At 51.0% G+C, this 22528-nt stretch overlaps 1 protein-coding gene across 4 annotated transcripts in view; it reads left to right on the top strand.

Moving 5' to 3' along the window:
* Window positions 1-22528, top strand: part of wdfy3 (WD repeat and FYVE domain containing 3) — a 74540-nt gene that overhangs the window by 32307 nt on the left and 19705 nt on the right. For 2 of the 4 annotated variants that reach the window (XM_035378516.1, XM_035378514.1), the window contains exons 13-37: window positions 1910-1993; window positions 2870-3050; window positions 3592-3806; window positions 5332-5444; window positions 6215-6446; window positions 8419-8519; window positions 9990-10208; window positions 10856-11037; window positions 12145-12376; window positions 12955-13115; window positions 13240-13351; window positions 13741-13931; window positions 14321-14473; window positions 15046-15119; window positions 15251-15412; window positions 15675-15769; window positions 15955-16075; window positions 16563-16780; window positions 16900-17096; window positions 17679-17813; window positions 18353-18532; window positions 18929-19165; window positions 19739-19838; window positions 20624-20784; window positions 22020-22249. In XM_035378516.1, the coding sequence (XP_035234407.1) occupies window positions 1910-1993; window positions 2870-3050; window positions 3592-3806; window positions 5332-5444; window positions 6215-6446; window positions 8419-8519; window positions 9990-10208; window positions 10856-11037; window positions 12145-12376; window positions 12955-13115; window positions 13240-13351; window positions 13741-13931; window positions 14321-14473; window positions 15046-15119; window positions 15251-15412; window positions 15675-15769; window positions 15955-16075; window positions 16563-16780; window positions 16900-17096; window positions 17679-17813; window positions 18353-18532; window positions 18929-19165; window positions 19739-19838; window positions 20624-20784; window positions 22020-22249 (4086 nt within the window). The remainder of the gene's footprint in view (window positions 1-1909; window positions 1994-2869; window positions 3051-3591; window positions 3807-5331; window positions 5445-6214; window positions 6447-8418; window positions 8520-9989; window positions 10209-10855; window positions 11038-12144; window positions 12377-12954; window positions 13116-13239; window positions 13352-13740; window positions 13932-14320; window positions 14474-15045; window positions 15120-15250; window positions 15413-15674; window positions 15770-15954; window positions 16076-16562; window positions 16781-16899; window positions 17097-17678; window positions 17814-18352; window positions 18533-18928; window positions 19166-19738; window positions 19839-20623; window positions 20785-22019; window positions 22250-22528) is intronic. The other 2 variants (XM_035378515.1, XM_035378517.1) reach the window with 2 other exon arrangements.

Below are 22528 nucleotides of genomic sequence, written 5' to 3'. Positions count from 1 at the left end.
CTAGTTAAGTTTACTCAACTGAGCTTATCTTGCGATTAAAGCCTCTTAAATAGAGATAGGCTCCCTCAAGCACATCTCACACCTGAAGTGGGAAGTTAGAGGTTCTCCATCGATCGAAGGAAGTTCTTAATGAGGGCACCTGTGCTTGGCGCAGGTTCCTCTCTGAAAATGCAGTCTCTGGGATATATTTAGCTTCCCCCCCCCGCTTCCTGTAAACCTTGTCGTTTTTTTGTGCCGTAACAGACAGAGGAGGTGAGGGTTAGTCACGGGAAGTCTTATCAGAGCCAGGGCTGGCGTAGGAACGCGGACAGAGAAGAAAGGGCTTCGCCCGCGGCTCGGCTGGCAAAATGGCGCGGTGACTCATGAAAGGGCCGCGCTGTATCGTCAGCCGAAAACCCGGCTCGTCTTCCTCCTCGCCCTTCGGGATTTTGTTGTGTCGCACGAAGCGTACGCCTGTCAAATAATTTCACTTTGTCCACGCAGATAAACTTGCGCTTTCGTTGTGGCAGTTTCTTCAATGGTGCTCAGTAATTCTGTTTCACTGGCCTTGGATTGAATGCGTTTGTCAATGTTTGTGGGTGAAACTGAATGTCTTCACACCATTGTTTTATCTCCCTCTCGAAAGTAACGAGCAATAAAATGAAAAGTGTCTACATCTCAAGCTGGGGCAGTAAAATAATAATCGTAAAGAATGAATATTTGATGGATCTAGCTAGGTAATTCGTACTAAATGTAAGCTCTTCCATGGTCTGGTTAGAAATCCTGTGATGGTTTTAATGGGTGACATTAACATTGTCATTGTCTTAACCTATAAAGTGTTACATTTACAGATTACATTTGGAGTGTTTATTTCAATGGCATTTTGTGACTCAAACAGAAGGTGCTCGGCTGAAGGCGGTATAGGTAGTATAAAAGCTCTTATAGAACCCTGTGACTCTCTGTCAGGTTTTCTAAATGATTATCGACTTCCTCTTTGGTTGCCTGGTTTGATTTCCTGTGCTCGGCTGGTTGCGGCTCTGCTGGAAGTGAAGATATTTCACCTGCAAGCACAAGTTCCCTGCAGAGCTCCTGGAGCCTCAGGCATTAAAGGAGAAAAATCAATTAGCCCTCGCATTTATTTCCGAGACACTGCCTGTGTTCGATAGGAAAAAAAAACACAGACACACACACACACACACTGACGGTTATTCAGGTCCTGTGATTCCAGAACCGGTTGTTCTCTTGTTTAATGCGTGCCGTTGCGACGCCTGTCGGATTGTAAATCGTTTGCTGCGCCCTCCTTTGCGCTGTTGGGACCGGAGCAGGTCGCGGTGTCTCCGTCATTAAGCAGGCTGGTGATGCATTGATACGGCCTGCGCCACTTCCTGCATTTCTGGGTCAGGGGCCAGCCCCTCCTGACTCTGGTGGTTGCCAGAGTCGGAGGGAAATCACCTCTTGTGAGGATTAATTGAAAGTCACTCTTGATTAATATGGAGGAACAAGCATCCGTTTTCATGTGTTATCTATGGAGTCTGTGCGGTAAAGACTTTGACTTGCACGTTGATTTTTTGGCTACGTGTGTGCCAATGTGTGTGTGCGTGAGGGTGTCTGTGTGTGTGAGAGACAGATGGACAGACAGACAGACAGACTTATGCATGTGCTTCTGCTGCAGTTCTCCTCTCTGCTTTGAGCTCTGGTTTCAACTGCGACTAACTGCCTCGCTCCCTCTTCTCTCTCTCCCTCCCTCTAACCTCCGCCACTGCCTGGCTGGCCTCTGCTGTGCGTGCGCGGGCGTGTGTGTGTGTGTGTGTGTGTGGTGTGTGTGTGCGCGTGTGTGCGTCTGTGTGGTGTGTGTGTGGTGCATGCGTGTGTGTGTGTCTGTGTGTGTGCATGCGTGTCTGTCGTGTGCGTTTGTGGTGTGTGTGAGTAGCCGCGCTGAGCAGTTGCCCCCCTGCCTGACGCTGGAGACCTCTCTGCCCTCCCCCTGGGGCACACCAGCGCTCTCCAGGAAGAGGTACTGCGCTCTGCACTCACTTCCCTCCTTTCCACTTCTCTTTCTCTCCCCTCCCCTCCTCTTCTTACCTCTCTCCTTCCCTCTTTTCTCCTTCTCTTTGTCCTCTACCTTCTTCTCTGCTTCCCTCCCTCCTCTCTCCTCTCCTCTCCTCTCCTTTCCCTGCCTCTCCCCTCCTCTCCTCTCCTCCCTCTGGCTGGGATCAGTGAGTTTAGTCTGATCGAGCTGCTTTCCATTTGAACCCCCCCCCCCCCCCCCCGGCCATGCTGACGCCTGCCAGAACTCTTCCTCAGGAGCTTTAGCCGCTAACGCACATGGTATCTAAACCTCCCTTCTGCCCATGAGTGCGCACCCCACAAAGCCCTGCACGCATCCACACGCCGCGTTAGCATCAGGCCGCATTAGCATCGGGCGCGGCCGGCTCGCTAGCTCAGAGGCGGGAGAGACGATCAGCCGCGAAATTTCGCAGCGCGTGACGGGTTCGCATAGAGCCCACAGCGGGCGAAACCGCAGGAGTCCCGCTTCGTCCAATCAGGCGGCTCCTGCGGCCGCGTCGTCCGGCCCCCTTCCCCCGTTTCCGCGCCAAGAGAAGGGGCGACGCAAACCGGTTTTTCTGTGGAGCGTGGACTAATTTCACACCGTCGCTTTTCTCCGAAAAGTGCGTCTTCAAATAATTTCACAGTAATTTAAAATGTCTTCACTCTGTTTATTTCAGCCAAGTTATTTTTCTCAATTAGAAATGGCTGGTTGAAGTGGCATTTAAATCCAGAAAGGTAATGTAGGAGACTGAAAGGCTGAGTGTGTAAGCTGTGTGAGCCTATTGCATTGCGTCTGAGGTCACTTCCTGTAAACGCTGAACCCTACGGCGTTTCCCTGCAGACACGGCTATCACGGATCGTCCGCCCCCCTGCCGTCGCTGCCCACCAAAGCCGCGGCGGAGGCGAAGGTCCACGCGGCGAACCCTTCCCAGCATGCCCCGGATTCCGTGGTCATCCACCCCGGGGCGGGGCTGGCCATGCTGGACCTGCTGGCCTCGGTCAGCTCCGAAACCCAGCCCGAGGTACTTCCCGCCGCCCCCCCCCCCCACCCCCACCTCTCGTGTCCCGCGTTCGAAGCAAAGATCCGGCGCAGATGGCGAGCGTCGTTTCCAGGACAACCTCCCGCCTAGTGTTTCCACAGCGTACAGCTTTAGACCTTAGACCTATCCACAATTAAACCTCAGTTCTGACATCCACCGACTGACCAACCCCCTACTGTAGTCAACAAAGCATTCTACTAGAATAGTTATTTTTTTACTCTGTCTTGATGTTATGCTACACAAAGTGTACCGGCACTATTAGTGGTCATTACTGATCACAACACATTGACAACAAACACATTGGGCCTGATTTACTAAGAACTTGAGCTTGTGCAAAAGCTTTTAGCATTATTGTTTTTAGACACAAGTAGCGTATTATGCTGACTGGCTACTGTAAGTGCATTGTAATAGCCACAAACATGGGTAAAAGACATTGTGCTGTGGTGGTGGGGGATGTTGTGGCTGTGAGATATTTGTTTGTGGCTGTGAGACTGACCACGCCTCCTGGCCACACTTTTCCCAGCATGCCCTAGACCTGCAGCTGGCGGTGGCCAACATCCTGCAGCTGCTGGTGCACTCGGAGCGGAACCAGCAGGTCCTTTGCGAGGCGGGCCTGCACTCCCGCCTCCTCCAGCGCTGTAGCTCCGCCCTCGGCGACGAGGACCACCCCCTGCACCCGCCCCTGCAGAGGACCTTCGAGAGGCTGGCCTCCCAGGCCCTGCAGCCAATGGTGCTCAGGTAAACCTCAGGCTCCGCCCCCTCACCTGGCTAACCTGTGTAGGCCTTTTTTTGGTGTTGTTATTTTTGTTGTTATGCTATTGCTCAGTTGCGTGTATTGTCTTGTATTTTTATTACCTTTTATTTTGTTTTTAAATGTACAGTGTGTTGAGACCTTTGTGGAATGCACTTTAAATAAAGGGTGACTTGACTTGACTTGTCATAAAGGCAGACTTTGGCACCGACTGACTTCACCTTTCACTTTCGCTCGGAGGTGGAAAATCCAGGTTCAGAAAGTTAATCTTCCGCAGGATTCGCTAATTAGCGCAATGCTTCAGCCAGGAGGCAGACCCAATTAGCGATATTAGCTGGCCGAGTTCACGGGCGGAAGAAACCACACACCTCTGCTTTCACTTCTCGGGGATCCTCGGATTACTTTCTGGGAGGCGGGGGGGGGGGGGGGGGGGGAACTGACACCCCGCCAGGTCTCCTCCCTCTCTCCTGGCGGACGGTGAATTAGCTTTAGCGTCGCCTAAGACAGCGCTGGAGGCTCTCCAGGCCGCAGACGTGAAGCGGGGCCCGGAGAAGCAGAACTGCCTCGTTCTCATTAAACTTTATGTGCCTGCGCCACGCGGCGCCGAGCTTCCCCTCAGCGCCGCGGTTGTGTAATTACCACCTGTCTGCTGAGATACTTCCTCTGTTCTCGACGTCGGGCCTTGTTACCGGTCTGAGGCAAACTCTCCTCCTGCGGCTAAGTGGAAATCAATCACATTTTGATTTCAAATTCAGTTTCGCTCAAGTTCCCTTTGTGTGAGAGAACTGCTGAGGTGGACTCATCCGAGCGTCCGCGTTAGCCGGTTCCTTTTCCACGCGGCCAGTAGGGCGGGGTGTTTGCTTTTTCCTGAAAGCCGTTTATTTTAATGGGAAACTAATCTCTCGGCACACGCGTCGATGTTTCCTCGGTGGATTCCCTGCGGAACGGCGATATTTCAGTAGAACAGCCATAATTCCCTGTCCTCAGGTTACTGTGTAAGCTGATTGTCTTTTGCTCAGTGTTAAAAAAAATTTTACTCTAATGAATGTGTTACATTTTGTTGCTGCGCAGTTTTTGTTAAATGTGGTTATTGGATTCTTATTGATGTTTCACAGACACGGAGGGAAATGTATTTGATTGCTCAAAGCCCTACCTTCGAAAAAAATCTATAACAGACAACAATCATTTTACATCCCTTGCCAAATAAATAATAATCAGGTTTTTTTAATTTTTTTTAAAAGAGGTTGAGAAACCAGGAGTGCACGTCACTAACCTAATCCAAATACCTTTCAGGGATTTTAAACCTGAAACCTGAAAATAAAATGCAAGCAGTCCGGTTTTCAGGGATATGTAAGATTGTGAGGGGAAAGAGGGTGATACTTCTTTTTTCCCCTCATGTAGAAAAATCCCTGTTAACGACTGAAATACATCCACACACTAAGCGGAGTTCCTGTAGTCGTACCGTTTAATCGCGCTGGGGTTATATAGCGCCTTTTCCCTCCTCTTTCTCAGGGAGTTTCTGCGGCTGGGGAACCCCCTGAACTGCGGCGCCTGGGACAAGAAGCTCCTGAAGCAGTACCGCGTGCACAAGCCCAGCTCCCTCAGCTTCGACGCCGAGGCCCGGAGTGAGTGCGCTCGCTCCCCCGCCGTTTCCTGTGTGTCCCGTCGCCACGGCAACCTTTCGCTCTCGCGGCCTGGTTTCGAAAGGGCGTCCTGCCCTCGGCCGATTTTACTTCCCGTTGTAGCTTCGCTCTGTCTGTACGGTTTACGTAATGCTCTGTTTTGTTGCTGGTTTGTGTTGCGACATTGAATCTGATTGGTCAACTTATTGTCAGATTGGTGAGCTGAAATGGTGAGCTTTTGACTGAAATGACAACATTGGTTACTACATTTTCTTTGTATTAATTTCCAAGAAAATGATGTTGACTAGGAAAAGAAATTGCCTGTAATGGCTCTGAAACCTTATTTAGCGATGCTGGTTTGGAAGTATACGGTTGTGTTACACGCATGCTAAGAGCCAGTCCGTTGAGCGAGGCCCAGTGGTTTTTTCTGAAACCATTCTATTCGTTTGTTGCTTAAAGTTAATCATTTTTTCAAGTGGCGTTGGGAAAGCGGGATGATGGTAAACAGACAAATTGCATTTGGACAAAAGGCCGCTGAAAGGAAAGGCAGACGTCTATCTGTGGGGGGGGTGGGGGGGGTGGCGGGGGCAGGTCTAATCTGCCCCCAATTTCACAGTCCCAGGCGGCAGCCGGAACACGGCAGGAAGTCGCGATCGCGGCGCGGACAAAGGGCTGGATTGCCCCTGCGCGAAAGTGAGGGAGGCCTCATTTGAACCCTGATTGAGTTCAGGGGTGGTTTTTTAACCTCCGCCACTGCCCCCCCCCACCTGCAGACAGCATGACCATGTCCATGGAGGGCTTCGGGCCGGACAGCGCCTTCGCGGGCGAGGACAGCGGCCAGTACCGCATCAGCAGGAGCCTGGTCCGCTCGCCCGAGGGCAGCACCGTGCCCCTCACCCGCGTCAAGTGCCTGGTCTCCATGACGACGCCGCACGACATCAGGCCGCACGGCTCCTCGGTCGCCCCGGCCTTCGTGGAGTTTGACACCTCGCTGGAGGGGTTCGGGTGAGACCCCGCCGTCCCCTGCGCCGCCCCCCCTCCCCCTCCCCCTCCCACTTCTCTGTTCCCGGAACAGCCTAATCCCCCCCCCCCCCGCCCCCCTCCCTTCACCCTGTTTAAAAAAGCCTCTTCATGACTGTTCTTTGTCCCAAATGCCTGTTGGACTGGAAGGCTTCAGGCTCACTTGCACCCACACAAAACCTGTGCATTTAAGAAGCGCGAGCCTCGATAGGCCGGTGAGTCAGTCATAAGACTGGGGAGAGCTCTCTGCATTCACACACACTGTGAAATTAACCCTGCATTATTTAAATGTGTTATTTAAGATTCAGACACTTTCGTATATGTACAAGGCTTGTGGCCTATGATGTGTGTTGATATATAAAATGCACAAACACAGTATAAATACACAGACTTGTGTGTGCATGTGTGTGCACGTGTGCGTGTGTGTGCATGTGTGTATGTGCAAGTATGTGCGTGTGCATGCATGTGTGTATGTGTGCGCGCGTTGTGTGTGTGCATGTTTGTGTGTGTGTGTGCATGCTTGTGTGCGCGTGCATGTGTGTATGCGGTGTGCCTGTGTGCGTGTGTGTGTGCGCGAGTGTGTGTGCGTGCTGTGTGTGTGGGTAATGCGCATATGTCTGCGTCTGTGTGTATATAATTTTAAGTGGTGTTTAGAAAGCCTGTCATTGTCTCTGAGAGGAGGATTATGGCTCTGCCGGGGAGGGAAGCGGCTCTGGAATGTGTTTGCATGTCATTATCCCCGCTGGCTGACGGCCGCATGAAGGCTGCGCTCGCCCCATAATGCAGCTTCCCCCGGCCACCGCCACCGCCGCCGCCGCCGCCGCCACCGCACGTGTGATGTGAAAGATAATGCGGCCCGTGGGGATCTGTGACACGCGCGCGCACGCACACACACACACACACACAAAAAGGGCCCCTCCCTGCGTGCCGCTCCTAACCGCTGCCTGAAGAGGTGCGGCCCCGTGACAAACGCGCAGGATCGCAGAGTCGCTCGTCGGACGTCGGCGTGCGTGCTGAGTGTCCCAGTGCCGTCTCCGCATCGCGTAAAGGGAAAACAATAACTCCCCGTCTGGAAGCGTGAAATATTAATGCGCCGCGCGGTCGTCCGATAGGTGGCTAACGGAGGGAGCTGTCTCAGTCAGCCGCAGCCGGTCTGAGCAGGAAACGCCGAGCGCCGAGGGACCCCGTGTTTATTAACACGTCTGGGCCGGGGGGGGTTGGGGACACTGACGTGTGTCGGAGGGAGGGGTGGATGGGGGATGCGGGGCTTATCGGAGCAGGGAGGGGCTGCTGGTCCTGGACGCGGCGCAGGCTCAAGGTCGCGGCTGCTCCCGTACACCGCATCCCCCTGGTGGCCAGTAGAGGTGTGACACCTGGGTGGCACAGGGAGCGTTTAACCCTTTGAGGTGTAAGATCAGGAATATGTGATTAGAATGTTCTCTGAACTGAACATCCTAATGCTGATGTCACACTCACTACTAGTAACTGAAAGCGATGGACTTTGAGAACACTAGCTTAGAATAAATAAATAAAAACATTCCAACATTCTACTTTTCAAAGGGTAAACACCTCCCACTGCCATTGTTGCAACCGATGACCTTTCCCCAGTCTGTGGTGGCTGGAATTCACTGGTTAACTGTTTTTACTGCACATGCTTAGATTGTAATTTGACGCAAGTAATTTTTCCTGCTGGAGTTTAGATTTTGCAAAGGGAGAAAATACAAAGATCTTTGGCAAAGTGTTTTGATGCCCCCATTATTTCAGTGTAATTACAGCAAGCCTGTAGAGCATTAAGTTGTGAGTAGGGCAATAGACATTGTACATAGAAATGATTCACTTCTTCAGTCCAGCAGCACTCGTGGTTGATACTTGGGTGTATGACAGCACCACTATTTGGGCTATGTTTAGAAGCATCTGTAAATATGGCTTTGTAAATAAACTCTCTTCTCTCCCACAGCTGCCTGTTTCTGCCCAGCTTGGCTCCTCACAACGCTCCGTCCAACAACGTCAACGCGTCCGGGGTCAGCGACGGGGCGGTGGCCAGCGGCATGGGAAACGGTCAGTGCCGCGACCCCTCCGCCGCCGCGGCGGGGCGTTCGTCCGTCTCTGTCTCCCGAGTCTCGGCTCACCGACGCGAGCGTTCGCTCAGTGGCGTCTTTCAGCACTAAAAAAAACACGCTTCGTTACCGCAGCCTCCTCTCACTCTCTCAGGCTCAGCTCCTCCTTAAAGAGGAGGAGGAGGAGGAGGAGAGCAGCTGGCGGTGGCGTCTTGTTGCCTAGCGCCGCGGCGGAACTCTCCGGAGCCGCCATGTAGTATTAATGAAGCCGCGCCGGTCTCTCTCTGCCTCTCTGGGCGGGCGAGGTAGCGCCGGAGATTCTGCGCTGTCGCGGCGCGCGTGGAGACGGGGGTATATATATATAGACCGACGCCCACGTCCCCTGGCCTATATTTTATATTTAAACGTGACATCAGCAGCCCTGCTCGCACGCACTCATTCACATTCCTGCCGCATTACCTGACAGAATCCTACCCCGATTTCACGCTGTAACTCGGCTGGTTTTGGGGTGTACTGTTCAGGCAGGAAATATCTTTTAGCAGGATTTAACCTGGGAATAGCGCAGTTTATTTTTATCTGCTGTGTTTGCCTGTTTGCTTCTGCCGATTTTTTTTATCATTGGTCTGTTTTGTACTTTATTGCTGCAGCTAGGTGTCGGTAGATATCAGAAATGAGGTTTCCATCTTGTTTTTATGCGAATTTTGAATTTTCATTTAAGTAAACCTGAGTGGAAACGCCTCCAATTTGAAAAGACACAGAAATTTGCAAAAAATAGACCTAAGTCACATGCATCCACTCACTCAGAAAGCCCAAAAAACGTCATTAAATAGACCATTGCATGCCCTCTTTGACATGTATAACCACGATAGGGCTGTTATGATCACTCTTCTAAGAGCAAGTACGTCTTATAGCTGGCACTCTTTTGATTACATAATCATGTGTTGCCCTCTTCAGAATATTCGCATAACAGTAGTTGTTGGAAACACACGCTGATTGGCATTTTCTTTTGCCGACTTTTCAGAAATGCGCTTAACGTGCACTTGGAGGGACACTCACCTAGAGTCTGTTTCCGGCGAGGCCCATTGTGAAGGATGCAGCTTTGATTTCCGCTGCTCTTTGTGCTGCAGTGCTTTTCAAATGGCCGCTCCACTCCTGAGACAAGAGCTCACATTTGATCTCGTCTCAGTTAACAAAGCGCATTCTGCCATGTTAGCTGCAGACGCTCTGCAGGAGAAGGTGGATGAATCCATTAGGGATTCTAATTCAATGGGAATCAATTACCTGGAAATCAGCATGCAGACATACTGGAACAAAAGCGTAATCAGCATTTGTATTCATGGTGAATTTGCTGCTTCATAATGATGCGTGTGACTGAATCAGGGCTTGGATGAAGCAAGGCTAAATCAGGAGTGCCTTCCCTCAAATCTTCGAACGGGACAAATGTTTTTCTTTTTGTCTTTCCCTCCTCCAGGGGAGCGTCTGTTCCCCCCTCCCTCGGGCCTGAGCTACTCCTGCTGGTTCTGCGTGGAGCGCTTCGGGACGCCGTCCCAGCACCACCCGGTGCGCCTGCTGACGGTGGTGCGGCGGGCCACCTCCTCGGAGCAGCACTACGTGTGCCTGGCCCTCGTCCTGTCCCCCAAGGACCGCTCGCTCACCGTCTCCACCAAGGAGGAGCTGCTGCAGAGCTACGGTGAGCGCCGGGACACGCCCTCACGGGCACGCCGACCAATCGGGATTCAGGAGTAACGGCAGGGGGCGGGGTCGCTTACGTTTCAGGTGCAGAGCTGAAATGTCAGTTTTTTAACTGAAAATGGCACATAATGAGGATGAGGATTTCTCAGTGGTGTTGGGCTTTCTCAATTAATGAAATGAATTTCAATGCATTGTGTGAACATGGAATTTTTCTCAAACCTATTATCACCAAAGGCTGCATTTCCCCCACCCCCTCTCTCTCTGCTTTAAATAGCACCTGTTCTCTGTTCTGTAGCTTGTAATTATGAAGTGATCTATCAGCTTAAGTTAGGAAGATACACAATACTCATTTTACTATTTGACCTTTAACCCCAACTCTTACCAATCCCTAAGGGAATTCTTTTGTTTGTGTTTTCCCATAGAACAGCCCTAGTTGTTAGCGCATCCATGTATTAGCTTTCTGAAAGGCATTTCAGCCCCTTGTGTAACTCTTACTGCTGGATATAGTGGCCTAATGGTAGCAAGGTCAGTTACACTTAATGGAAAATGTAACTGACGAGAAAAGGTCTGTGCTGAATACGCGACCGCAGCGGTCGGCCCCCAGAACCGTGACCGCTCTCTCTCTCCCGCTCCCCGTCCCCGCAGTGGACGACTTCAGCGAGGAGTCCTCCTTCTACGAGATCCTGCCCTGCTGCGCCCGCTTCCGCTGCGGTGACATCATCAGCGAGGGACAGTGGCACCACCTGGTGTTGGTGATGAGCAAGGGCATGCTGAAGAACAGCACGGCCACGCTCTACATCGACGGCCAGCTGGTCAATACCGTCAAGGTACTTATCTTTTCCTGGGCGCTGAGGCCTCTGTGTGTTGCTTTGCTGTGTATCCACAAGCAGAAATGTCTGTGTAGGCTCCTATGTGACTGATATCTTGAAGTGCACAATCTTTGATGTGGTGGGAAATACTTGGTGCGAACTATTAAACATGCTGATGCAAGAGCTGCTGATTTTTTCAACATTTGAATGACTGCTGATTGAATACTCACTTAATACACACTGATAAAACCATATGGAAGCAGGCAGAATTTGAGCCTGTGAGTGGGTGTGTGTGTTGAAGTACAAGCAATTACACCAGTAACCCCAGGGCAAGACTGTGTCCAATAAAGATTGACTGACTGACTCTAGTAAAAGTAATAGATAAGGAAAAGAGGGTAGCCTCGTATAGCAGCTCGCTCTAGCCCTTGTAAAAATGTGCTCTTGTCAGAGCTATTGTGTTGGCCTACAGCCCTGCCAGGTGGCGGGACACCTGTGCCCGATGAGCCCTGGGGCCTGGCAGAGGGCAGCGAGTGTGGGGTGGGGGATTGACGATCCTTGACAGGATGTCCCATTGGGACAGCTGGGTCATCCTCTGACAGGGCCTGGCGGTTAGCATGTACAGTACATTCAGGCAGGTATCAGACTACAGCGGAAGACTCCAGGGGAGGCTCGCGTTTTCGGATCCTTTGATGTGGTTTCCGTTTGATCGCAGATAAACCTGGGGTGTGCTGACATCCGAATCAGCCACAACTGCAGCGGTGGAGCTGTGTTCATCGCCATCTTAGCTGGATGTGAATGATTTAGCCGTGTTATCCACGCTGCAGTGATGAGCTGTGACTCACGTTGACTAGGCCACTCAGTCTCATTGTGTCATAATAGTACAATTATCCCCGTGAGGGGTGAGATCACAAATATGTGATTAGAATGTTCTTAACTGAGCATTCTAATGCTGATGTCACAATCACTACTGGTAATTGAAAGTAAAGGAGTTTTGGAACACTGACTTAGAATTTAAAAAAACATTTTAAAAAAACTACTCTTCAAAGGGCTAATTTCATTTGATTGTATGTAATTAAGGGTTATAATGATATTAATGAGCTGGCGCATCTCTTGTCCCGCACGCAGCTTCACTACGTTCACAGCTCGCCGGGGGGGTCTGGCTCCACCAACCCCCCGGTGGTGAGCACGGTCTACAGCTACGTCGGCACGCCCCCCGCCCAGCGGCAGGTGTCCTCGCTGGCGTGGCGCCTGGGCCCCACCCACTTCCTGGAGGAAGTGCTGCCGGCCGCCAGCGTCTCTGCCATCTACGAGCTGGGTCCCAACTACGTGGGCAGCTTCCAGGCTGTTTACCTGCCCTGTGAGTACTGTGTGCGTGTATGTGTGTGTATGTGTGTGGGCGTGCATGCATGTATGCGCGCGTGTGTGTGTGTGCGTGCATGTGTGTCTCCCTCTGTTTTATTAACATTTGTGTATTGTATGTGTATATGTGTGCATGTGTATATGTGTGTGTGCCCACTTATGCCTGCTTCTCTCTTTTATCTGTATATGTGTATTGTGTTTGCTAGTGCTAGCGTTTATGTTTACACGTGTATGCATGTGATTTTCCATTTATCTTGCTGTTCTTCCAGTAGATAGTTCCTCTCTGAATGGGGGGCTTTTTTCCTAATCTGGTTGGAGGCAGATACTTGAAAAACATATTGCCCTGCAGTTCAGGCAATTTGTTTTCTTCTGAATAAAGCAAAGGGCAGGAAATGACTCAGAATGACTCTTCCTGTGTGACTCTTCAAGCTATTGCTGTTTGAATCTATTAATGGGTCCCAGCGATTTCCTTCCAATACCTCAAACCAAACTACTGTACCACCCTCTCACATTCAGGGCGTGTACTGTACCATGTAAAGGATAGTGCGCTTTAAACTGACCTCACCTGTCTCTCAGGTAAGGACTCGAAGGCAGAGGCCGTACCCCCGGCCCCTGTGGCCCTGGTGCCGGAGGAGAAGGTGTCCTTCAGCCTCTATGCCCTCTCCGTCTCCACCCTCACCGTGGCCAAGATCAGGAAGGTCTACAACAAGCTGGACAGCAAGGCTATCGCCAAACAGGTGAGCGCCGCCCTGCTGGAGGGAGGTGGTACCGTCATCCCCAGCACACTGTGACCTGGAGGAAGGAGAGTGAAGTCCTGACCCTGCTCTGACTGCTGTGTCCCTTTTGTCACCTGTCCACCAGTTGACCTTGTCCTCCCACGAGAACGCCACGCCGATCAAGCTGATCCACAACGCGGCGGGGCACCTCAACGGCCCGGCCCGCACGCTGGGCGCCGCGGTCGTCGGCTACCTGGGTAAGACCTGCGCTCGGGCCAACCACAACGCTGACCGTCCCTGACCATCGGGACCTGCTTAAAATGGAGCTCCATTTCAGGGTGGTCAGGGGAACGTAATGGGACTGAATGCGGAGATTGAGGAAACTTCCCCAACACGTTCCACATCCCGCCTCTTCCTCTAGCATGAGAACTTCTGTTGCCTCCTGCTCACTGATTCTCACAGTATGCTATGTTAGCATTGGTGCCTTGTTCCAAGCCTTCTGACTGTATGAAAGATCTTTAAAAAATGTTGTTTCACTTGCGAAAATAAAAGGGTTGTATTTGTCCACAGTCAGATGTGTGCTGAACGTGTGTGGTGTTTATGGTTGGTTTTAAGAGTTGAAGAATGCTCCTCGTGCCCTCTCCAGGTGTGCATGCGTTCGTGCCCAGGCCAGTGGCCACAAACCTGCAGTACGTCGGAGGCGCTGCCGCCATTCTGGGACTGGTCGCCATGGCGTCAGACGTGGAGGGGCTGTACGCAGCCGTGAAAGCTCTGGTGTGCGTCGTCAAGAGCAACGCGCTGGCCAGCAAGGAGATGGAGCGGATCAAAGGCTACCAAGTCAGTCCATGGCAAAGGGCTTGGGACAAATCATGGGAAATGTAGTTTTGGTTGCAAAGCCTGCTGTTCAAGGAAGCTGTTGCAGTGACTGTACACGGCACTGGTTCTCACCAGAACCATAGATTGATAGCGCTCTATCCTCTGGCACTGGTTATTACTGTACGAAGCCCCATGCTCATCACTGATGGTACATATTGTAAATGTCGTGGGTGTGAAGATTGCTCTGTAATGAACACTGGTATATGAAAAGAGTGAATGTACTGGTTGTGGTTCTGTAGCACAGTGGTAAGGATTAATGTTCTGGTTCTGGTTCTGTAGTGAGCACAGCGGTAAGAGAGCTGGTTCTGGTTCTGTAGGACAGACCTAAGGGTAAATGTTATATCTCCCAGTTGCTGGCCATGTTGCTGAAGAAGAAGCGCTCTCTGCTGAACAGTCACATCCTCCACCTCACCTTCTCCCTGGTGGGGACGGTGGACAGCGGCCACGAGACCTCCATCATCCCCAACTCCACCGCCTTCCAGGACCTGCTGTGCGACTTTGAGGTGAGGGCCACACCCGCCCCACCGTCCAGTGAGAGGGAGAGCTGAACTGAGTGGGCGGAGCAATCGGTGCTTCATACCATCTTCCTATAAATGTGAAAAATGTATTGTGAAGTTTCAGAGTGCAAAATGTCACAAACCCCTGTCACGCTGTGTGAAAAAGTCTATTTATCCACTTTGCCCTGTTATCCGAGGTGCCCTCAGTTAAGTGTGAAAGATGTCCTCCCTCAACCCTATCAGCTCTATATGAACCCTGCTTTCCTGGCAATACTTTCTTTAAGCTGTGGAAGAGTAGATTTTCTAGAATGTTTTTTCAAAATTCAGTGTTCTAGAACTCCATTGCTTTCAGTTACCAGCAGTGATTGTTACATCAGCATTAGAATGTTCAGTTCAGAACATTCTAATCACGTATTTGCGATCTCACACCTTAAAGGGTTGAATTTGTTTCTTCAGTGTGCAACACTGCAGGTACAGAACTGTTTGTTTCTTAGTCGTGACTGTGCGTGGGGCATATCACACCGTCCTCCTGTAGGAGAGGATGCTCTAATGCTGTCCACTTCCTGTTCCTGTCTCAGGTGTGGCTCCACGCCCCGTACGAGCTGCACCTGTCCCTGTTTGAGCACTTCATCGAGCTCCTGACTGAATCCAGGTGAGCAAGCGAGGCCCAGGCTGGGATTCTGTCAGTGTTTGTCCCTAAGTGCTGGCTGTGACTGTTTGCGTGAGTGAGCGAGTGAGTGCGTGCATGCAGATGTCTCAGTCTGTTCTTTCCTCCTCCCTCAGCGAGGCCGCGAAGAACGCCAAGCTGCTCCGGGAGTTCCAGCTGATCCCCAAACTCCTGCTGACTCTGCGGGACACCTCCCTGTCCCAAACCACCATCACCGCCATCAGCAACGTCCTCAGCCTGCTGCTGCAGGGCTTCCCCAACAGCTACGACCTGCTCAGGTACCACACGCTAAAATATTACTACACACCTGAGACAGACAGCTACTGCTCAGGTACCACACGCATATATATTACACTTGAGACAGCTACGACCTGCTCAGGTACCACACACTAATACATTACACCTGAGACAGCTACAACCAGCTCAGGTACCACACACTAATATATTACTACACACCTGAGACAGCTACCACCAGCTGAGGTACCGCACGCTAATGCATTACAAGTATATCCAGTACAGATGTATCTTGTTGTTTTGCAGGGTTGGCCAGTTCATTTCCTCCACCCTTCCCACGTTTGCGGTGTGTGAGAAATTTGTCGTCATGGAGGCCATCAGCGAGGAGAAAGTCGACGGAGGTAAACCGCCAGCTGTCTTGTGCGCGTGTGATCCTGTAGAATTTCATCTGTGCCCGTGTCACACTCTCACCTTGTTATACCACCTCTGTCAGCAAACAGGAAGGAAGTGTTCACGCCCGGCTGAATCGCGCCCTCGACTCGAACCGCGGTTAACCGCAAACGTTTGCTTTTTTTTCCGCGCTCAGCGAACGAAGACGATTTCGGCGGGCTGCTCTCAGCCAATCTGATCCTGCTGCGGAACAGGCTTCTGGACATCTTGCTCAAACTGCTGTTCACCTCCAGAGAGAAGTGCGTCGTAAATGCACAGTAAGTCTCAGCCCTTGCCACGGTACAGAACCTCATTAACTAGTAATACTTGCACTTCAAAGTTCATTATTTTTTGCTATTTAAACTGTGACCGTCCAGTAAATTCCAGCCAGTTGCTACATGTCCAGGTGTCAGGCCTGTCCAGAGGTTTTTGTGCGGATATGAATCAGCCGTCGTTGCTTGATAAGTCCATAATTATTCCAACATGTGCATTTAAATTTTTTTATAAATGCGTTTTGTCTATTTGTTATTTTAGTTTTTTCCATCGAGGACCACTTAGTGAATAAGCTTGCTAATAACAATTTAATATGTCTGCTTTTTCACATGTATAAATAAATAAATGAATAAATAAATAAACTGGGTGATTCACAAGAATGGTTTGACTGTGTCCCAGTCATGATTAGGTCCTGAGGGCTTTCAGTTAAATGAGATTACATTTTGTTGCTGTTGCTCCACTGCCTGCATTGCTCATGTCTGCCCCATGTAGGGCATGTGAGGAACTGGTGCGTACGCTGGGCTTCGATTGGCTGCTGATGCTCATGGAGGAGCACGTGCACTTCAGCACCGTGACGGCCGCCATGCGGGTGCTGGTGGTGTTGCTCAGCAACCAGCCCATCCTGGCCCGCTTCAGGGAGGGGCTCTGCGGCGGGGGCTGGCTGGACCACACCGACGCCGTGCTCACCAACAAGATCGGCACCGTCCTGGGTGAGCCTCGGGGGCCGCGTTTCGCGCTTTCCTTCTCATGGCGGGGGGGGGGAGGGCGTCCCGTGGGTTTTGGGGGAATTCGCGCCTCTCTCACCGTCTCCCCCCCTCCCCCCACGCAGGCTTCAACGTGGGCCGCAATGCGGGGGGCAGGTCCACAGTGCGAGAGATCAACCGCGACGCCTGCCACTTCCCAGGGTTCCCTGTGCTCCAGACCTTCCTGCCCAAGCACACCAACGTGCCGGACCTCTACTTCCTGGTGATGGCCCTGTTCCTGCAGCAGCCTGTGTCCAAGCTGCCGGACAGCTTGCAGGTAAATGTTAGTATGACCTTTCCTTCTGCTAACCCCGCCTCCACACTCACTGTCCATGTGCCGTAAGTCACCTCCAGTACCACAGAAAACATTTGAAATACATGTGAAATTTCTAATTCCTTATTTATTGTATTTTTTATTTTTTATTATTTTTTCTGGATGCCTAGTTTTTCAGTTGCCTAATTTGCATAAGATTGCATTTTGAACAGTAGGCATCTTTAAACTGTATATGTTTTGGATAACAATCTGGTTTAGAATTTGAAATTGTGCACTTGCTCCTTGTGGTCAGTGCCTTATGCGTAACCGCATGCTGTAACTAAAGCTCTGCTCTCTGCAGTCAGCCGCTGAGCCCTGTGCATTGTGGGTAACAGCATGTGTTAACCGAATCGCTGCTCTCTGTGGTCAGTCTCTGAGCCCCGTGCATTGTGGGTAACATCATGTGTTAACCGAATCACTTCCCTCTGGTTAGTCTGTCAGCCCAGTGCATTGTGGGTAATAGCATGTGGTAACTGAACGCTTCCCCCGCGGTGTGTGGCCGGTGCCTCATGGGTACCAGCGTGTGGAAACGTTGCGCTCTCCTCCCCGCAGTTCGACCTGGACTCCATCTGGACGTTCATCTTTGGCGTTCCGGCGTCCAGCGGAGCGGTGGCGGGCTCCATCCACGGCGTGTGCTCCGAGGCGGCCCTGCTCCTGCTGGCCATGCTGCGCAGCCTGCTCAACCTGGTGAGGAGAGGAGAGGAGCCCTTCCTTCACTCTCACTCACATTCTCTGCTCTCCTTTACCCATCCATGGAAAACTACTGTGTATATCTCAATATAGGAATATGTTGGTTTTCATTCATTTGTTCATTTTGATGTCGATTTTGATTTTTCTGTTGATGTGGAGACTGGTGTCGTGTTCATTTGTTGATTTTGAAGTGTTGGAACTGACTTTGTGTTGGTGCTGGCTGCTTTGTTGCCTTTCCTGATGACGTCATAGTGATGTGGTTTTGGGTTAGACGTTGCGATGATGTCATAGCAACATGGGCTAGATGTGAGTTTTCGTGTTGCCGTCATAGCTCTGTGGGTTAGCTGTGATGATATCATAGCTCTGTGGGTCAGATGTGATGATGTCATAGCTCTGTGGGTTAGCTGTGATGATATCATAGCTTTGTGGGTCAGATGTGATAATGTCATAGCTCTATGGGTTTGGTGTGATGATGTCGTAGCTGTGGGTTAGGCGTGATGATGTCATAGTGCTGTGATGTTTGTACGGTTCCCCAGCCCTGGCAGTCGGAGGAGGAGGGCTCCTGGCTCAGAGAGTACCCCATCACGCTGATGCAGTTCTTCCGCTACCTCTACCACAACGTGCCCGACCTGGCGCCCATGTGGCTCAGCCCGGAGTTCCTGTGCGCCCTGGCAGCCACGGTCTTCCCCTTCAACATCAGGCCCTACTCCGAGATGGTACGGCCTTTACGCCTTACACTCAACCAATCACAGCCCACATTCAGCGTGGCTTCTTAGAGTAAAGTATAAAATAAATTTAAAAAAACTCTCCATATTTTCTAAAGAAACCAGGTGGCTGAGTTTAACAAAAATGAAAGTAGAGCATTGATTCATTTAACGAATCATAGTTTAGGCTACCACTTTGTGATTTTACGGAATGTAAAAACGCTTGTAAGAGTTCTCTCTCACTAGGTTTAAAACGAAACACAGTATCCCCAGGAGGACTTAATAAATGCACTCCAACACGAGAGGGACAGAATTCTTCCTATTTAAAGGCTCCAGTCAGCTGAATGGCCAGTGCCAAGAGAGATTATTTCCTAACCGGAACCCTAACCCTCCTGCTGCATGCTGCAGGTTACGGACCTGGACGACGAGGCAGGCTCCTCGGAGACGGAGGAGTTCAAGGCTTTCGCGGCAGACGCGGGGATGAACCGCAGCCAATCGGAGTACTGCAACGTGGGCGCCAAGACCTCCCTGACCAGCCACCCCGCCAAGAAGTACGTCTTCGACTTCATGAGGGCGCTCATCATGGACAACCTGTGTGTGACCCCCGCCAGCAAGCAGACGCCGACCGTGGACCTGCTGCTGGAGGTACGAGCGCTGTTCTGCCCTTCCTCCACCTCAGATGGAGTGGGCTGCTTCCTTAGAAGTTACGCTACTTTACTGAAGGTGCGAGTGGGTGTCGTTTTTGTTATTGTGTTTGGGAGGAAGCACCAAATCATTTTTTCTATGGTCAAAGGCCATTTTTAACCACTTCCTCAGATTAATGGGAACAAAGCAAAGTGTGCTTTGAGTTCAAACAGGAAGGAGTTCAGATTTTCCCTCATATTGCAACACTCACTGACAAACTCTTTCTTTTCTAGTTACTTGATTTAATGACTTGTGTCAAGGCATTAGCTCTTTTGTGAAGAGGCTGTGTAAGTGCGTCTGCTTTTCTTTCTGAGAAGGTTAATGTGTCGGTGTGGAATCTACTTTAGAATTCAAGGATTTTGACTCACTCTTCCAGCTTACGTAAACAAACAGATGTATTTTCTTCTGCGCTTCTATTTTTGGAAAACGGTGAATAAAACAGGCAGTTTGCCGGCCTCCTGTTTTAGAATGAGGACCCCTGGTGTACTCTATGGTGTTTTTGTAGTGAGCTCTTCCTGTGTGTCATGACTACAGGCTGCCCCCGAGCGCTCCACGAGGACCCAGCAGAAGGAGTTCCAGTCCTACATCTTGGACAGCGTCATGGAGCACCTGCTGGCTGCAGACGTCCTCCTGGGTGAGGCCACGTGACCAGTCTCCAAGGAAACGCTGAGATGAATGTGCTCATTGGTTGAAAGGGATCTTCACCACATGAGGCCCCATAACAAGGAGCTCTCCCATGCAGTCTACCCTATTGGCTTGCACCTTTCTGGGGTCTGGTTTAGCCGAGCTATGCAGTAGGATGCTAAATGGGGAGTGTGTGCTTGGAAAAGCACCAGTGAATCACCAGTGTGAAACCAGTGAACAATGCCCTGTAGTTACAGTAAGCTAAATTTAGATCTTTATTCAGGAACAACAGTCTATTTTCATTTTCGTTCATTGACATATTCCTGGCTAGATTGGGTGTTTAGGGTCTTTTTTTGGTGAGGGACTATTGCTTGTCCTTGTCAAATTCCAAGGTGCTTGAGCATTGGCCAGAGAAGACACGCACGATCCCTAATCCCAGTGTTTCTGGACCGGAATAATTCCCGAGTGTGAGCGGAAGCTGCTTTTAAGGCACGGAGGGGAAGCCTGTGACATGGAGCGAGTTTAAATGCCTTTACTTATTCATCAGAATATTCAGTGCGTGACTGGTGATCTGCCTCAGGGATTCATTCCCCCGGTTTTGTTCTTCAGAGGGATTCGCCTGGCGCATTTGCCCTGCGAGACTTTCAGAGCGTACGTTTTATAAACGCTCTTCATTAATACAGCGGGGTATTTCCTCGGGCTGTCTGCGAACCGGTGACATTTGCGTTACAAGCGCAGCGGCTGCTCCTGTTTGATCCCCTCTCTCGTGTGTGTGTGTGTGTGTGTGTGTATCAGGAGAGGACTCGTCCATGCCCGTCACCAGCGGGGGCAGCTATCAGATCCTGGTGCACAACGTCTTCTACTTCACCCAGCGTGTGGTGGACAAGCTGTGGCAGGGCATGTTCAACAAGGACTCCAAGCTGGTGGTCGAGTTCATCGTGCAGCTCATTGGACAGGTACAGCCCCTCCATAGCCCCTCATAGCCCCCCCATAGCCCCCCCCACATCCCCCCCACAATCCCCTCACACCCCCCCCTCCCCACAGCCCCACCACAGCCCCCCACATCCCCCCCATAGCCCCCCACATCCCCCACACAGCCTCCCACAGCCCCCCATAGCCCCCCCACAGCCCCACGTCCTTGTCCACCGTGTATTCCACTCACAGTGAATGAGTACACACATGGGTGTTCGCTCAAAGTGTTTATGTCTCTCCCTCACACGAGATTCAGCTGTATTCGCCTCATTCCTACAATGCCACCGAAGTCACCCGAGATCGTCCTCACTCACACAAGCTGTCTGCACCCAGCCTTCGTCAGGGATAGACGGTCACTTCTTTCTCAGATGAAGCTGTGCGTCTGTTTCCAAGGGAAACGGCGGGTGGGGGGGTGCTACTTTTATTCAGTCCCCCCCCCCTTCCGCTTCCCGCCAAGGCCACTCACTCAATTAAACCGCTTTAACTGCTTAATCGGAGATAATGTGGTTTAAACCTGAAAAGGGGATTGTCTGTTTCGAAACGTGGAGCTCAGTTGTCAATCATCGGCTATCTATTGAGTGCAGTAGAAAAGCTGGCAGAATTCCCAGCTTAATTTTTTATTCCCGTGCAATTATAGTAACGTAATTTTATATATCAGGAACATATTATTTTCCAGCTTCTCAAATCTGTTTTATTGACCAAATGTTTTTAATGGTACCATATGGTGCAATGGTGTCAACCTGCAAAAAATAGAATCGTGGCTCATTTCAAATAAGCTCCCTCTCTCTCTCAGATAAGCAGTCTCTCTCTCTCTCTCTATCACTCTTTCTCACAAACACATAGCTCAGGAGGTAAGACCGATTGTCTGGCAGTCGGAGGGTTGCCGGTTCAAACCCCGCCCTGGGCGTGTCGAAGTGTCCTTGAGCAAGACACCTAACCCCTAACCCCTAACTGCTCTGGCGAATGAGAGGCATCAATTGTAAAGCGCTTTGGATAAAAGCGCTATATAAATGCAGTCCATTTACCATTTACGTACACACAAACACGCGCACACAAACTCACATTCATTGAAAACAGAAACTACAGTTTGGTTATTATTAAAGTACAGTATTGCTCTTAATACTTGGTTGCATTCCGATGTGGTTTAACCCTAATACGCATCACTCAACAAAGCCCCTCTGTGTGCAATCTCCCTCCCCCCCCCCCCCCCACGGTCCAGTCCAAGAGGAGGTCGCAAGGCTTGTCCCTGGACTCCATCTACCACTCTCTGAACCGGACCGTCCTGTACCAGCTCTCCCGACCGCACAAGACCGTGGCGCAGCAGGTGGCCCTGCTGGACTCTCTGCGCGTGCTCACCATCAACCGCAACCTGGTCCTGGGCCCCGGCAACCACGACCAGGATTTCGCCGCCTGCCTGGCGCACTGCCTCGTACACCTGCACTCCGGGAGGTGAGCGGGGGGGGCGGGGGGGCGGGGGACCCACACCGGGTGGGAACAGGGGGCGACATGACTCTCTGTATCCCCTGAAGAGCTGACTGACTGGGGAATATAACCTACATGGCTGTTAACCAAATTTTAAATTTTTGAGTAGCCAGCCAGGTGAGAAAAGTAGCTGTGCTAGTCAGCTAGCTGTGATGTGGCATGGAGTCAAATTGTTTTGTTTTTATAAAATTAATTGGCAAACCTTAAATACATGTGTAAAAGTATCCAGCGAGACAGAGGTCTGTA

Source organism: Anguilla anguilla, chromosome 10, assembly GCF_013347855.1.
Source record: "Anguilla anguilla isolate fAngAng1 chromosome 10, fAngAng1.pri, whole genome shotgun sequence".
NCBI classification, from domain to species: Eukaryota; Metazoa; Chordata; class Actinopteri; order Anguilliformes; family Anguillidae; genus Anguilla; species Anguilla anguilla.
The sequence above is the reverse complement of the archived record's forward strand: the minus strand, read 5'-3'. Positions and strand labels throughout refer to the sequence as shown.